This window comes from Anastrepha obliqua, chromosome 3 (assembly GCF_027943255.1).
Source record: "Anastrepha obliqua isolate idAnaObli1 chromosome 3, idAnaObli1_1.0, whole genome shotgun sequence".
NCBI classification, from domain to species: domain Eukaryota; kingdom Metazoa; phylum Arthropoda; class Insecta; order Diptera; family Tephritidae; genus Anastrepha; species Anastrepha obliqua.
In genome coordinates, this window is record NC_072894.1 from 134,618,915 (window position 1) to 134,635,188 (window position 16,274).

General features: G+C 36.1%; 2 protein-coding genes across 3 annotated transcripts; both read right to left on the minus strand.

Annotated features, from left to right (window-relative positions):
* Positions 1–10,180: 10,180 nt before the first annotated feature.
* On the minus strand, positions 10,181–13,356 carry LOC129241357 (ADP-ribosylation factor GTPase-activating protein 2). 2 transcript variants are annotated; one of them, XM_054877623.1, is made up of 7 exons: positions 12,971–13,354; positions 12,399–12,722; positions 11,953–12,099; positions 11,638–11,805; positions 11,303–11,577; positions 10,632–11,233; positions 10,181–10,571 (listed from the first exon to the last, which is right to left on the minus strand). In XM_054877623.1, the coding sequence occupies exons 1-7, from the start codon at positions 13,049–13,051 to the stop codon at positions 10,426–10,428; spliced, it is 1,743 nt and encodes a 580-aa protein (XP_054733598.1). In that variant the 5' UTR covers positions 13,052–13,354; the 3' UTR covers positions 10,181–10,425. The 2 variants fall into 2 exon arrangements, with proteins under 2 accessions (XP_054733598.1, XP_054733599.1); XM_054877624.1 differs by lacking the exon at positions 11,953–12,099 and having other exon boundaries at positions 12,971–13,356.
* A 1,224-nt stretch (positions 13,357–14,580) lies between these two features.
* Positions 14,581–16,162, minus strand: LOC129240406 (uncharacterized). The gene is made up of 3 exons (XM_054876175.1): positions 15,851–16,162; positions 15,629–15,792; positions 14,581–15,563 (listed from the first exon to the last, which is right to left on the minus strand). The coding sequence occupies exons 1-3, from the start codon at positions 16,087–16,089 to the stop codon at positions 14,710–14,712; spliced, it is 1,257 nt and encodes a 418-aa protein (XP_054732150.1). The 5' UTR covers positions 16,090–16,162; the 3' UTR covers positions 14,581–14,709.
* Between the last annotated feature and the right edge of the window lie 112 nt (positions 16,163–16,274).

Here is a 16,274-nt window from a genome sequence, read left to right on the forward strand (position 1 = left end):
GTGACCAGTTCACAGTTTTGTCCGCGTCAAATCCCAGCCCAGAGCTTCTGGTCCAAAACTATGAGGAAAGTGAAGCCGATTTAAATTTAAATGTTCAAAAAGTCTCAAAAAGCAGAGAGATTGAGGTTACTGGAGTACTCAAAAAAAAATACGAGTTAAAAAAAAACGCAACCGACGAACTCTTGCAACTAAAACGGGAGAAATTGCGCGTTTACAAAGAAGAAGTTCTGAGGAAGCAACAAGACCGCAGATCAAAACTACAATTAAAAGTAGCGATTTTAGAGATCAAAAAGAAATTGCTATCGAAATAATTTTTATACTTAGTGTTAAGGAAACTGAAGTGATATTTTTTGTTTTATATTAGTATAAGGAAAAGACTGTATATATTTAAAGTAGGTTAAACAAATGAATTAATGTTTTTTATTAAAGAAATGAGATTGATTTTGAACTAAATAGCAAATTGAAATACGTAGAACTGAAATACATATTTTTTTCGAATGACGAATAACTGAATAAAGAAAATTTATAACAAAAATAAAACAGAAACTGTGGCATAAAGGTTTCTATTTAATACTTTTTGGATTTTTTTATAATATTCTAAGAATTTCATTTCTTATGTTTTCTGCTTCTCCGTTATTTGACTCCACTTCAATATCTTCAGCATCATCGTTGGGTATTTGCTATAAAAATGTGCTTTTCTTTGTTGCAGATCAGCCTCTGTGCTACTAAATTTTACCCATCTTTGGCAAATATAATTTTCCAGGACATTTATTATTTCTGATAGCACAACAGACACAGTGGGTTGAGCAAGTCCTATCATACCTTCATTACCAATACTCAATTGGTACGATCCCTGAGCACAAAATCGCAGAACTGTGTCTAGCTTTAAAATATTTGGAATCAATTTGGCTCGGGTGCACTGCTGCAACTGGTTTTCTGTACTGGACAGTACGTTCACAAACGCCTCTTTAGATAATCTGAAGTTCTTTAAAAATCTGTAAGGAAATTTATGTAATATTAAGTACGTCAACACATTTTGAAAATTCTAAATTTACTCAGTGAAAGCCATTTCTAGGGGGTTGGATGCGTCCCTCAACTGTTTTCTACTTCTAGCTAGTTCCACTAACCTTTCATCGTCCGATGAATCGTCGAACCACAACTCTGTTGTACTCATTTTCACATAAATTACTTTTTTTAACTTTTAAAAATAATGTTAGCAAAGAATTTCAACACAATCGGGTTTTCTTTTATTTTGATTTGCTGTATCAGCTGATTGTAAATGCGTCGAGCGATCGAAATTCACAATAGTCCTATTCTTCAACGAATGAGCACCATAATACCAAATGAAAATTCGTTCGATCAGCACTTTCGACTACAGTCGAAGATCGAATGTTGCTCATAATAGGGGCCACTCCCTTTCATTTCCTACTTTTTCTATCATCGTCCTATTCTCAACAGAGAAATGGTTCATTACCATGCACACAGGAAGAAGGCATATGCAAATACAAGTATGTGAATTTATATATGTACATATGCGCATATACATACATATATATGCTCACTCAAGTAGGAGAGAGCAAGATGTCGAACGTTGCCGTTCGTTTGCTTTGTTTGCTTTGTCGTTCGATCCGCGCTTTCACTTGCAGTTCATTCAAGGTAACGGCAATGAGCAAGGTAACGACAAATGAGCAAGGTAACACTAATGAGCAAGGTAACGACACATTTTTTCGTGCGTGCAGCCGGCTAAATCGAATTATAAGACGTTATCACGTCAATAATTGGTTCTTAGCAAAATGGGTCGACTGTATTACATTTGCGTACTTCGTAGTATAGTTCTCTGTAAGTCTATCTGTATCATCACCTCGTTTTCACGTAAATTGTCTTTTAGTTCTTTTTTCAATTTGTTGTAACTATAAATGCCATACAAGTGTTTCTTCATAGCCAGAATATATTCAAATAAAGCAATTTTTAATTCGTTGATTGTACTCGAAATCAGGATATTTTTTGTTATTTTAAAAGTCTTTTTAATACCTTTTACAATTTTTTCATCTTGAACGGACTTCCCCGTGAAATATGTCAAAGAATCTCTATTATCTTCTGATTCGAACTCAGGAATTTTGCATTTTTCACATAAACTATTCCTGCAGTCATGAGACTTAACATCACAAGTATTTTGTTCAATAAACTCTTCTATAGACGCGTGTTTAAGCTCTTTTGCATATTTCAGTTTATTGAACTTTTCTTCAAAATTTGCATGCTTGATACACCAACATGTTTCTCTATCCCTTGATTTTGGCGCCACGACCCAAAATGGTTTTGCTCTCAGCAGCGTTGCGTATGATAACACAATTCCAGTTTCTTTTACAAATCTTGACACCAGGTTTTTAACTGAGTGTAAAAGCAGGCGTCTTTGTTTTTTGATACCATTATGTTTCACAGAGTCTCTCTTAGATGGGCACATTCGACTTACATCATCTTGTTCGAAGAAATCAATGACTTTTTGTTGAACTTCTTGCTTTAAAACAATTTTGCGAATTTTGGTATCAGACTTTAAAATTGATGTATAGTTTATTTTCTTCGGTCTAGTTGGTAAAATCTTTTTGGCCACATGTAGCATTTTGTATTTTCGCAAAGTGCTTTCACTGATACATTTATGAAAGGCTTCTCCCTCTCTTTTGAATTCTTTGGTAAAACATCAGCCTTTTTTTGCAACTGTTTAGTCAATACTTCGCTAAATATAAGTTGTTTGCGTACTTCAGGAGGTACAGTAATATCTTTAATTAAAGCATCAACTTTGTTGGAACAATTTTTATTTTTGCATCTCTTCTTAATAGTTTTTTCTTTAAAGATGCAATTTTCCGCTTCATTTCAATTATAATTTTATCCTGTTTTTTTTATTTTTCGGTATGCTTTGGCCCTATCTTTTCGAACGATTTTTCTACCTTCTCTCTGGAGGTACTGCTACTAAATCGTCATCTGATTGTGGTGGTGTATTACTCACTAGATTTGCAAAACTGTTTTTCTTTTCTCTGCTTTCGCTTCTATCGTTCGGTCATATCAGTAATTTTCTTCACTTTTTTCTCTGCCTTTTTTTCTATAATATTCTCTGTCCTTAGCCCGTTTAATTTCTTTCTGCTCTTCAGTCATCTTATCCAAAAACTTTCTTTTTCTAGCATTCGCCTTTTCTCTTTGGCGCAAATAAGCTGCGCTATCCTTTTTAAGCTTTTTTTGAGATTTTTTTCTATTTTTTTCTTTACCAGGAGTTTCCATTATGCTGTAATTATAAAGAAACAAAATTTTAAAATAAATTTATTAAAAAATTGTAAATGATTCGCCCTTATAAACAATAACCATCATTCCGAGAACGCAACAATCATTTCGGGAACGTGTCATCATGTCCGGGAACGTTTCCGAAATGACCGTTCACGAAATGACGATTTCAAATAAGCGCGCGCTTTGACTAGACGGCGGCCATCTTAACCCTAGAAGGGTACGGTAAATTATAGGTACCGATGAGTAAATTTTACTCACTTCAGAATTTTTACGTTATTATCTGATTTATTTTGTAAAAAAAAAAGTGTAATTTTTTATTATATATTAATATGTAAAATAAGCAAATATAATACTTTATTATTGATTTTTGACGATTATGAATACATAAAAATTGTTTTTCAAGCACATTCTGGATACTTTTTTTGTGCATGTTCACCGCAAATAGCTAATCCACAATTGCAATAAGTGGTGGTGTATCTACGCTTGGTATAATTACAAAAATTACAGTACTTTCTTGGCCTCTTTTGGTCTTCTCCGGCACTATGGGTCTCTTGGCTTGCGCCTACAATATTCTGAATGGATTTTTTCAACGCCAGGCTCATGTTTGTATTAGTTGCTAATCTTTTACTTTGAAATCCTTCCATTAACTCCTTGTGTAGAGATAACATAAAATTAAGAAGGGATTCTGGCTTTTGCCCACGGCTACACATGTTGTGCGCGTAAATGATGTAACGGGTGATCAATCATGAGGTGCTTTTTTCAATAGTTAAAAAAAAAAAAAATTTAAATTATGTTCAAAACCTTTATTTATCATTTGAAAGGACATTCTTTGACATTTACTTTTTGAATATGACTTCATTCAAATGTTGGCCGCAACTACGCTTAAGGTGGTCCATTCTGAAGGTCCAATTTTCAATCACTCGTTCGAGCATTTCGACTGGCATGTCGTGAATAACACGCGTAATGTTGGCTTCCAGAGCTTCAATCGTAGCTGGTTTATCAGCATAGACCTTGGACTTCACGAATCCCCAAAGAAAAAAGTCCAAAGGTGTAATATCACAAGATCTTGGTGGCCAACTCACAGGTCCTAAACGTGAAATCAGCTGCTCTCCGAAATGACTTCTCAATAAAGTCATTGTTTCACGAGCTGTATGGCAAGTGGCTCCGTCTTGTTGAAACCAAATGTCGTAGAGATCATTAGATTCAATTTCAGGTAGCAAAAAGTCCGATATCATGGTACGGTAGCGAGCACCATTCACAGTTACGTTGCGGCCATCATCATTTTTGAAAAAATATCGACCGATGATTCCACCAGCCCATAAACCACACCAGACCGTTGTTTTCTCTTGGTGTAAAGGTAGCTCTTGAACCTGTTCTGGTTGCTCTTCATCCCAAATACGGCAATTTTGCTTATTGACGTAACCATTGAGCCAGAAATGCGCCTCATCGCTGAACAAAATTTTGCTCGAAAACAGCGGATCTTCTTCAATCTTTTCAAGAGCCCAATCAGCAAAACGGTGACGTGCAGGAAGGTCATTTGGCTTTAGTTCTTGTACGAGCTGTATTTTGTATGCTTTTAAATGAAGATCCTTTCGTAAAATTGACCAAGTTGTTCCATACGACAGTCCAAGTTGCTGAGAACGGTGCCGAATCGATTCATCGCGGTTTTCACGTACACTCTCTACTACTGCCGCTATATTCTCAATGCTTCTTGCTGGACGTGGTCTATTCGGTCGAGAATTATCCACCAATGAATATTCGGATTCAAATTTGTTGATGGTATGTCGAATAGTGTTTAAGGCAGGCCGATTATGTTGACCATAATACGGTCTAAGCGCACGAAAAACATTTGTCACAGAACGCTGATTTTCATAATACAGTTGAACAATTTGTAGACGTTGTTGCGGTGTGAGTCTTTCCATGATGAAATGCCAAACGCTGTTCAACAAATCCACGATGACAGTTTGCCACAACTCGCGCGCGATCTGTAAAAAAAACGCAAATGAAAAAAACTCCTCTTAATTGATCACCCGTTATGATGCTTTCCATTTCAATTCAACCGGGCTATTCGGGTCATGTTCTTCGATTTCGATGTAACTGAAATATTTTGCTTTCTGGTCAAAATAATGAGACACGTATTTTTTTGTTCGCCCGAAAATTTTTTTTTTCGAGAGTTATCGGCAATTTTGTTTTTCGGCTCAAACTCGATTTTTTTTAATTATATAAGAAACAATTTTTTTTAAATGCCCATAACTTAGTCAAAAATGAACCGATTTTAATAATTCTGGGTTCAAAAGGATCGTCATTACTTACACGAGCGATTTCATGTAGAAACAGTTGCAAAAAAGTAGTTGCAAATTTTTTATTTTATATCTGTAGCTTCAATAGGCAATTGTGGTTTTTTTTTTTTATTGTGCCAACAGTTGTTATTTTGTATTCATGACGGAGACGTTGAATGAGTGGTACACTCGTAAACCAATTGTCTATTGTGACATTTCGATTGGTGCCCTTTACATTTTTCAGCAGTTCAAGAACATAATATTCACCAGCAGCCATTGCAGGAGGAACACTTCCTTTTCCAAGGTAAACAATGGCATCCAACATATACTTTGTTCCGCTATCACAAGACATGACAATTTTGATGCCATACTTGTTGGGTTTAGAGGGAATATACATCCTAAATGGACATTTGCCTCTGTTTGTCCCAGATAGAAGAAACTGGAGCTAGTTTGGTCATTTCTCTTCAGTCATCGAACCTTGTTGTTTCTTTGTCATCGAACCTAAGACAATTTAGGATAAATTTGAACCTTTTCTCAGGCATGGTTGCCTTGTACCTTTCCCCACAGTAGGGGGGTGTTGCCAAGTGATTATCTTTGAGAGCAGCGGACAAGACTAACAAGCCAAGAAATGCTTCAAGTTCGTCCATTTCCAAATTTAAAAAACCGCGTGAGATTTATCGTTATAGTTCTCCCTTTGAATGTTTATTTCTTTATTTGTATAAACCAAAATCTCTTAAAATATGTCTGCGGTAAAAAACAGCTTGAAGCAGCTGGCAGGACACAACGAATTTTTTGCATTTGCTGTTGGGCCAGGGCGAATGTGAACAATATTTTTGAGGGAGTTTTTTGACCTAGCGCAGCAACAGGTTCCTTAATCCAAATAAAATCTCCATCGTTTCCGATCAGATTGTTGGTACTAGGTGTAATAATTGTAATTACCTCTTCTGTTTCACGAATTTCTTGGACAGCTGATCTTTCATTTCTTCTCCCCTCAATAAGTTTCTGTTTTTTACGTTTGCTGCTTCCAGGTGTTTCCTCTCTTTCTTCCTTTTCAGCTTCTTCTGCATTTATGATTCCGTGAATCAAATTTTCTTCGACATCATTTAATTCTTCCGGTTCTGGTTGATATTCCGGATCTGCAACACTGTCCCAAGAATCCTCATCAAAGTTACAAAGCTCCAACTCCAAATTGTCTTCTTCCTCAGATTCTAGTTCAAGTATTGCATCCAAAATATTTTGTTCTGATAGCCCGCGACCTGCCATTTGTATGCTCTGTAGTTTTCTTTACGGTAACATAATACAAAACATAAACATAATTGTCACAAAATATATTTTTTAGACACGTAGTAAGTTACTGATAAATAAATTTGACTCACGCAATTTAGTGCGTAAAGGGTACCGATGAGTAAATTTTACTCACTAACTTTTTTTAAATTGTCCACAAGCGCGATAAATCAAACAACACCATTCAATGCTTGCGGCAGCCGACTATTGACAGAGTGGGCCAAGCACTGCTAGTGGCTTGACTTTCAGTGTGGCCTACCTGCAGATTTACGAAAAAATCTATTCCTTATGTGAGTAAATTTTACTCACGATACCCTTCTAGGGTTAAATGCGATCTGGGTTTGTCAATAGGAAAATATATGAGGTTACTTTGTTATTTCGTGTCGTAAAAAAGAATTTCATCAATAATTAAATGTAATAATTACGTTCACGAATTGACGGACTATTGATGTACGCTCTACGAATAATGAATTGAAAGGTACTTACCATTTAGATTTATTTTATTTGACGATAAATACTCTGACAGCCCGCTTTGTTATTGTTTTCTTCCTCGACTGACGTTAGACACCGAATGGCTGCGTTCACTTAAAATTATTTTTAATCTATTATCGATACGTTCACTGAAATGACTTGTACGGTATCGGACAAACTATATTGAACATTTGTATAGTTAAAAATAAATAATCTTTTAGTATCCTTTCTAAAACTAAATTTTGTATAAAAAATACGGTGTATTAAGTAATGAAATGTGTAACTTATATTACATTAAATTTTATATTAAATTTTGGACTTGTTGCTGAAGATTGTACATTAGGACGCGTTCCCGAAATGATTATCCATGCATGTATATTTATTTTATTTAAAATTTGCTTTATTAATTAGTTATATTGTTTGATGTACGCACAAAACAGGTTAGTTGAAGTAATTTATTAATTTCTTTTTTCTCAAATAAGTCAAGATTTAAGACATTAAATTGCTAGCAAAGCCAATTCTGCACCTTGGTGATTTTGAGCCACCTGGTGAAAATCACCAGTAGCTTGAAGCGGTTAATACGTAAATCGCCACCGTTGGTTGTCATCCTGTAATCCTTCCCTTCTCCTTGCCTTCTCCTTTCCCCTCCCCGTATATGGCATCACAACGGACAAATTTTTAATCCTTGTCCAAGTGGGCCCTTGCAAGGGCAGCCATTTATCTTAACCTACCCTTGGCCCAATTATGTTCAGGAGATTAAGCTCCTACTTATTCAGAATCGACCCTGACATACCCAATATATGTCAAGCATGTAAAGGCACACCGCATGTCGGTTCTACGTTACCGGAACAACCCGGATTTACAATATATCCTGCTACAATAACAACACTAACCACTTATTCACATGCCCTATCTAACCTACTCACCTTACACCACTCTCCCCTTTTGGACACAACCTGTCGACACAGGTCTACCGTTTGCTAATTTGACGATGACGACCGGTGACCACTCCGCACTGACAGGGTTTAGTAAACTGCTACAACAACAACAACGAGTGCTCTGATTGCAGCGTTCCAAATATTGTTTATGGCATGTTTTATGCAAAAACAATCGTTTTAAGGGGGAAGCCTGGTTTATGAGGTCTAAAAATTGTATCTCTTTGCGATTTTTTTTAAGGAAAAAATTAATTTAGCACTGCAAAGTTTTTTGTATCTTTTAATGAACATTTAAAAAGTATAAAAAATTGTTGTACTGGTTAAAATAAGTTGAAAAAAATGTTTAACATAGAAATTAGTAGAGCGCTGCAACGCTGGAGTTTCCAACTGGCGTACAAGATACAGCTCGTAATTATTATCTAAAGCAAAAAATTCAAATTATCATAATTTTTTATTCTAGATGAACTAAGAAAACTGAGAGAAATTCAAAAATTTCAACTTTTTGGAGGTTTTAAAGAAAAAAATGCCTTTCTATAAAAAAAAAATTCACTTCAACTTGGTATAAAAATCTTGAACAACTTTTTTTTATCTATTTTGTTAGTTCAAATAGAAGAGAATTTAATACTGAAGGGAACAAGCTATGATTCATTTCAAAAGGCTCATTAGTTTTTTTTCATTCATGTACGTCAATTCAAAGAAATCATAAAAATGAAAAGTCGAGAAAAGAAGATAAAGTTTGTACTATAGGTGTCCGGTCACAGCGTAACTACCTAACGCTCGCCTACCTTTGGCTTTGTAATATATCTACGGAAATATTGAGAATTAGGCTCCGTAACTTTGTGTGAATATTCTGAAATATATAAGGAATCGCTTAAAACGAAAAAAAAAAATTGATTTTTTTGACCTTATAAACCAGGCTCCCCCTTAAGCTTTAACATTTTCTTCGCAATTCGTTAAAGTTTTCACTTTTAACTGTTTAACCCTCCGTTGGACACCTTTTTCAAAACCTTCGGTTGGGCACCCGGGTCTGGCCTTTTTCATCCTGTTCGAGGATCCTTTTTAAAGAGTTATTTCCATAAATCGATAAAAATTTTAATTTTAAGAAGCTGCCTGGAAACTCAAGTCGTTAGCTGCAATAGAAATATATAAAATTCACGTCCAAAGTCGAAAAAGTCTCTCTCGGGTGCACAGCGCGGGGTTAAGTTTCAATGTTTATCTTCCTGCGTGTAACCGAAACCACAATAAATTTTGTTCTTAGTTTACATACATTTCAGAAGCATTTTATTCAATCATATACGTATGTACATATGTATGTGTATAGTATAGTAAAATATCATAAAATATTGGACAAAAGAAATCAAACAAATAACAACTAATTTTCCGTATTACAAAAATGTGTCCCCGTTATTTTATATATTTTTTAATTTTTTTTCAAGGATTTCATCTAAACTATTGAATGGGCTATTGAAACTATAACGAAAATAATATTTCTTTAAAGGATAAGCATAAATTTAAAACCACTTATGTATAATCTATAATCTTTGAATATGTACGCGTATGATTTTTTTCTTAGTCACTACTGGTGTTCTCTACAATGCAGCGATGCCTGTGGATTTCTTTCGAATACACAAAATCAGCTACAAGCAAACATTGGAAAAAAGCGCCATTTATTATTTATTTGCGAGAGCAGATTTTAAGATAAAGTCAATCAGTAAATTCAATTTAATTGATAGATAGAAAAAAATGTGAAGTCGGGGTAAAAGAATTTAAGAACTCAATAAGAATGGCTGCTAAGTAAGCAAATGCAAATGGCGCCAGTTATCTTCGTTCTGATGGCATTTTAATGTTTCATTTTTTTCTTTGTTTTTGTTGTTTGTAAATAAGCTATTCATAGGTTTACAAGTGTCTTTGGACAGTTTTAGAAAACAATTACCTTGCTTTAATTTATTTATAATATTTAGATATATTTTTAATTCTTTCGTTTTTTTTTTTTTTGTTTTTGTTGCAATTTTGTAGGCCTATAATTGAGAGTTTATTTATATATATAATTGAAAGTTTTCATTTTTGTTTCCGATTAAGCCGAACAGTAATTTACGCTTCATATCGCTCTCAAGTGTGTAAACATTAATTATGCATAATAAATGGAAATCTCGTGTAAACGCAGTATGCCTGGATATTTTCTATCAGTAGCCATATTTATCTTGAATCGATGACATAACATCATTTGCGAGCGAGCTGAGACGACCAGCAACTTTATGTACACCCTGCCGCACACTCTCCTTAACATCATCTAAATCTGGTGCCTGAAAGTTGACGCCAGTTGTGTAGCCTAAGAAATAAGAAAATATAAAAATATAAATTTACATTAAATATTTCGCTTTCCACATACCCCTCGACCCCCGATTTTCTTGACCGTTTCTACTACCACCGAAATATTCCGACGATGATATACTATCAGAGTTCTGGAAACGCGTCAAATTAGCTTTCCTCCTATCTGTTTTACTTGCATCTGAAGCAAAGAACTGATCCGAACCGAAGCCCTTAGCACTGCCGAATTTCTGTTGTGCCGAAGTATCATCAACACTCGTCGATTTTGATTTAGCTAAAGTTTTGCGTGCCACATTGTCGCTGCTGCTGGTTGACTGTGACAGTTTTGTAGTCGTTGTTGGCTTAGCATCACCATCAGCACCAGAGAACATCGAAGTAATGTTGGAATGTCCACCGCCGATTGGTTCAATTGTTTCAAACCCCATCATTTCTAATTCACTTTTATCCAATTTCGAACTTTTAGTGCCGCTATTGCCACGACCGCCGCCACCAACATTGTCAATATATAGCTCGAATGAGTACTCGCCTAAAACGCTGTCAATATTAGCCATATCGTCACTATTTCCTATACCAGAACTCTTGACTTGTGATGGTGCCGTCTTGGATGCAATCGATTGCTGTATAGTTTCCATATCACTTAAAGCTGAATGCGAAACATCCGAGCTGAGTGTAGAAAAATAGTGTTAAGTGTTAACAAAATCAATACTTAATTAACAAATAATTGCTTCTTACCCGCGTAGACTGAATCCCATGCCGAGGCGCTCCATCTGCTTTGCTTTAGCTGGGTCAATCGATTTGAGTTTCTCTTCTTCGCGTGTCTTCTGTATCGACAGATCCTTGTAGGCCAGACGCATGCTAGCTACCGACTCAAGTTCCTCTTCAGCAGATTTTGGATTAGACACTACCGGCGCCTCCTTGCACTGATTGGCCAAATTTGCGCGTTGCTCGATTTCAGCAAAATTTGTCTTAACCTTGGTAGCGCCGAGACCTCCTTTGCGAGCGCCTAACTGCAATACCAAATATGTAATAAAATGTACAATTTAGAAGTTCAATTAGTACCAACTTACACCAGATTTCTTTGGCTGTATCTTACGCACACCTATCGAAGGTGTCACAGCCGGCGATGGTACCACAGAATTCAAAAAATCTACGCTGGGAGCTCCTGCACCAGTGGCTTCACCGGATGTCTTGTTATTAGAGGGCGTCTGAGTAGCAGCTTTTGGTAGAATGTCGAGCTAAAAAAAAATTAGATATGTACAGATATATCTTTTGGGACCTTTATACAAAACGAAATACATTAATTTTAGCAAACAAAAATTAAGCAGGGGTAGAGTGCAAACAAAAACTTTCTAATATGCCAATGCACTTTACATATAATTTACCTTTGTTTCCAGCTCACTGTTATTATTCTCGAAATGCGCTTTCTTATTGTTATCATTAATGCATTCAGCGAAGAAATCTTCCTCGGCATCGTTGGTTGATTTCAACTCATTCCCCTCCGTCTTGTCTACAGTATTTTCCAAATGCAGCTGTGCGCCCCAAAGCAATATTAGCAAACAGCAAACATATTTGTACGTACATAAGTGTTTGGAGAATTATAGTGTTATATGTATGTAAGTATTTAGTAAAACCAAGAAAAATTTTGTGAACATAACATTACAAAAACAAATTTAAACATTAAGTTTTAGATATAAAAGGAAAGCGTATAAGCATTCATGAAAATCTGAATTATTTTTTAAATTAAAGAAACCATAACGAAAAGTCAACAACTTGCAATTTCTAAGTTAAAAAATATACAGCTCTGTGAAGAGTGGAGTTTCTTGCATACCTTCGTGCCATGCACTTTCATTGCTTGTTGGGCCAGGGATGTCAATTTATCGCGATACAATTGTGCCGCACGCGAATTATACTTCTGCTGGGCGTCGGTGGTGACACAGTTGTGTTGCCTGAAGAACTGAGCTGCATTCGCGTTGCCGCCAAGTTGCATATGACGCAATTGCAGCCACGTCCAGTTTGTGTCTAAATTCGTTGAGCGCACAAAGGTCAAGTGGACACCCAAGTTGCGATGTACTGCGGAGCAGTCGATGCATATAAAAATTCCATATGTGACGGAAGACCAAGTGGGTGCCTTTGCCGAGCAATCAAAGCAAACCTATTGAGAGAATTTTTATTTGAAATTATAAAACTGTAACGAGTTGTGCATACGGATTATTTAACTAAAATGTTTACAGTTATTTTATTCAGCACTGTTATTCATTACATTTACGTATTAAAAAACCTAATATAAACATGTTTACGTGTTCGCTACACCTTTTCTCATGGAACTAGTTAAATACTAAAAGACTGCCTTTTGTCAGTCTTTGTTTTTTGTGTAGTTATCACAAGTTCAGCAAAACTTACTTTATTGGCAGGTTGGGCACGTAAGCGATGAAACACTGCCTCAATATCCTGTTTGGTAGGACCTGCGGCTGTACTGGACATGGTGCTTATTATAATTGCACCTTTGACCACACAAATATTTTATTGCCCACCGAATTGTTTTCCACAGCGCTCTCCTAGGACACTACTAGAGAAATGTGCTTCAGACGAACCAAGGTCACTACTCTTTTCGAATACAATATTAATACTTATTTTTTTTAAGTTTACATCAATACTTTTAAGTTGTGGCACAAGTGTGATAAAATTCTTAAAACTTTTCTACTTTGATTAAATTTTGACGTGTTTTTCTCGATGAAGAATTTCCAAACTTCCACGTTTGTGACTTTCTTGATTTTCGCTGGAAGTGGTTTCAGTGCTGCCAAACTAATGGAATCGATGTGAATGAGAAAAACAAATGAAATCAAAAGCATATGTTTAGAAACATTATAATCTAACGGAAAATGTTTAGAAACATCAAGCAATAAATATGTTAAAGGTTATATTAATTGCAATATTTAGCTATTTTTTTCATTATTAATGTTGAAAAGCTGTGTTAAGACAAAAAATAGAAATCGCGGATTTCCCATTTAAAAGGTTCCATGGTATAGTAAAACATACGTTTAAAATAAAATATGAAAACTAACGGGTTCCTGCAACAAATTTAAACTTCTAAACGAACACTGCAGAATTAATGTGGTTTTTTTTTACAACTAAATCCAAAAGGAAAGAATTAGGTCGCTTACATGGGAGTAATTGCCACTTTAAGGAATTTCAAAAGCAAACTACATAGGTGCTTCCGTCTTCTCTTGTTGTTATTGTTGTAGCAGCATAAACATCCCCATGCATATACGAGGAATGCTGCTGAAGTGACATTCCTTGGCCGGATATAAATCCGAGCCGTTCCGGTTACGTAGAACCGACTTTCGTGAGATCTATATATGTATGTATATAATTGGCTCTTACACCTAAATTCGGGTGTTTGCCGCGCTACTCCTATTTGTGCTATGCGTTTGGATGTTTTTCCACAAATAGAGGAACCTACAGTTTTAAGCCGAACGGCAGGTGATTTTTATGAGGAGCTTCTTCACGGCAGAAACACACTCGGAGGTTTTCCATTGCCTGCCGAAGTGCGACCGCTATTATAAAACACGTTCTCTCATTTAGTGCCTTGGTCGGAAATTCGAAGCTGTGTACTTCCGAATAATAGTCACGCAAAAACCCATAGTTAATTTAAATAATCCCACCAAGCTTATTAATTAATATTAGCTTTACCTAAGTTTAGAAGTATTACAGAAAATACTAACTATAATTTCCAATATAACATTTCCATACAAAACATTCTGTGGCGAAACACATGCGAACAACTCGACATACTAAACATATGTCCAGCATGTGAAGGCACCCCGCACGACACTAACCACCTTTTCACATGCCCCATTAAACCCACTCATCTAACACCCCTCTCCCTCTGGACCTCCCAACCCGTCGAAACAGCTAGTTTCCTGGGCCTACTGTTAGATGAACTAGACGAAGACGACCGGTGATTACGATACACTAACAGGGCAAAGGTACTGCTACAACAACAACAACAATTTTTAAGTTTTTCCACAAAGTGGCATTTATGTATTAACAGGGAATATAGTTAAAGCCTGTATCACTATTATAGGTGGAACCAAAGCATATCAATATAAACAACCCTTTATTGATTTGCATTTAGCGCATCAGCTTGTTCTTTCTGCTTCTCCTTTATTTTGATTACGCGTCACGGCTGCTATACTATTCTCATCTTGCAGCAATACCAATCTCACGAATGCCAAATTAAGTAAAAATGATTGCCCTAAAAATTCACGTTGATAACGTCCGGCGCGTGAAAACATTTCTCGATGTGTCAGTGGAAACTGTACGTTTCCTCGAAGTGATAATCTTTGCTCAGCCGTGTTTGTGGTTTGCTGTCCACTTTCAACTTCACCTTCAAACAAATCATCTACATTATAATGTATGCGCATAAGATTCAAAATGGTTTCCTCCGTTGAAACGCGTTCGGTACCTACTAGCTGACTGAATAACCGCGCTGCCAAGAAGCGCCGTAGATAGAAAACATTTGGCCGTTTGACTACCGTCTTCTTGTCTACTTCATTAATCCTCTCATGCCCATCTTTAGTCGCTTCGGCACGTCTTCCGCGTGCAAATAATGCATACGCTAATACAGCAATTACTTGACACTTTTGTATGTTAATATTTTGCTGATCTACGCTACCCGGATTGCTGCTCATTTGCGCCATTTGGGGATTTTCAAAAATATAACAATCTGCATCCGGAATAAGATGATCGATATACCATAATCGTTGTATTAAATCACCCAAATGTAGTTTCTTCTCTGTGATTTCGTGGTGCTCCCAATGCGTTAAACAGCAAGGTACATTTGAACTATCTAATGTGGGCAATTCCAAACGCGTCCACGTTACACTGGATACACCGATACGCAATGAAACACTGGAACGTATTTCCGAGCGATGTTCAGCATCAATTACTGGGGTGATGAAGCTTGCGGTACGTTGTCGAGCTGAACGTGTGGCTAGGATGGGAACAAGAGTACACAGATGAATGAAGATATTTATTTGAATAGTGATGCCTACTAACCTCCACCCACCTGAATATTTTCCTCAAGCATACTTTTGTAGAATTTTTCGGCCAACTTTAAACTAAAACCTTCTATCAATAGAATATCTTCTACATTTTTCAATGGTCCGTTACGTTTCTTCCATGCTGTCAATTTGGCGGCGCGTGTTTTAGCTATATCGTAACTAAAATAAATGGTTAGGCGTCTATCAATTTTCTACTAAATTTTACACAATTTTTTACTTTAAAATCTCTTTCGTGTCATCGTTATTCACAATGTCCAAAATGGCTTGCTGTTGATCTAATGTGTAACTTGGAAAATTAATTTTGCGGGCTGCGTGATTCACCACATTGTGAGGTTGCGGTAATTCACCTTCTGTCTCCACGACGGGGCTTGTTGAAATTGCAGCCAAAAAAGATTGTGGTTTACCAAACTTTCGTAATGATTGATTAACATAATGCGACAAACGTAATTTGAACATTTTCTGTGATAAATTACAAAATTAGCTAAAATAATTATAAAACCGGTAACAAATGTGTACGTAAAATCAGCTGATCAAGATGTAAACAACAAAGTTGCTTTGGAAGATACAGGTCCGTTTCATTACCATTAAATTAATGCTCTGCTCGTGCTTAGCTCTAAAAATGCATTTAGTGATTTAGAACA

What these genes read in the sequence shown, in the direction of transcription:
- LOC129241357 (XM_054877623.1), bottom strand. Translation starts at nt 13,051, where the DNA reads ATGTCCAGTACAGCCGCAGGTCCTACCAAACAGGATATTGAGGCAGTG. An exon ending in TGAAAGTGCATGGCACGAAG is followed by an intron (nt 12,100 to 12,398) that starts GTATGCAAGAAA and finishes TGGGGCGCACAG; the next exon opens with CTGCATTTGGAAAATACTGT. An exon ending in TACAGCCAAAGAAATCTGGT is followed by an intron (nt 11,578 to 11,637) that starts GTAAGTTGGTAC and finishes TTGGTATTGCAG; the next exon opens with TTAGGCGCTCGCAAAGGAGG.
- LOC129240406 (XM_054876175.1), bottom strand. Translation starts at nt 16,089, where the DNA reads ATGTTCAAATTACGTTTGTCGCATTATGTTAATCAATCATTACGAAAG. An exon ending in GACACGAAAGAGATTTTAAA is followed by an intron (nt 15,793 to 15,850) that starts GTAAAAAATTGT and finishes CATTTATTTTAG; the next exon opens with TTACGATATAGCTAAAACAC. An exon ending in AAATATTCAGGTGGGTGGAG is followed by an intron (nt 15,564 to 15,628) that starts GTTAGTAGGCAT and finishes TTCCCATCCTAG; the next exon opens with CCACACGTTCAGCTCGACAA.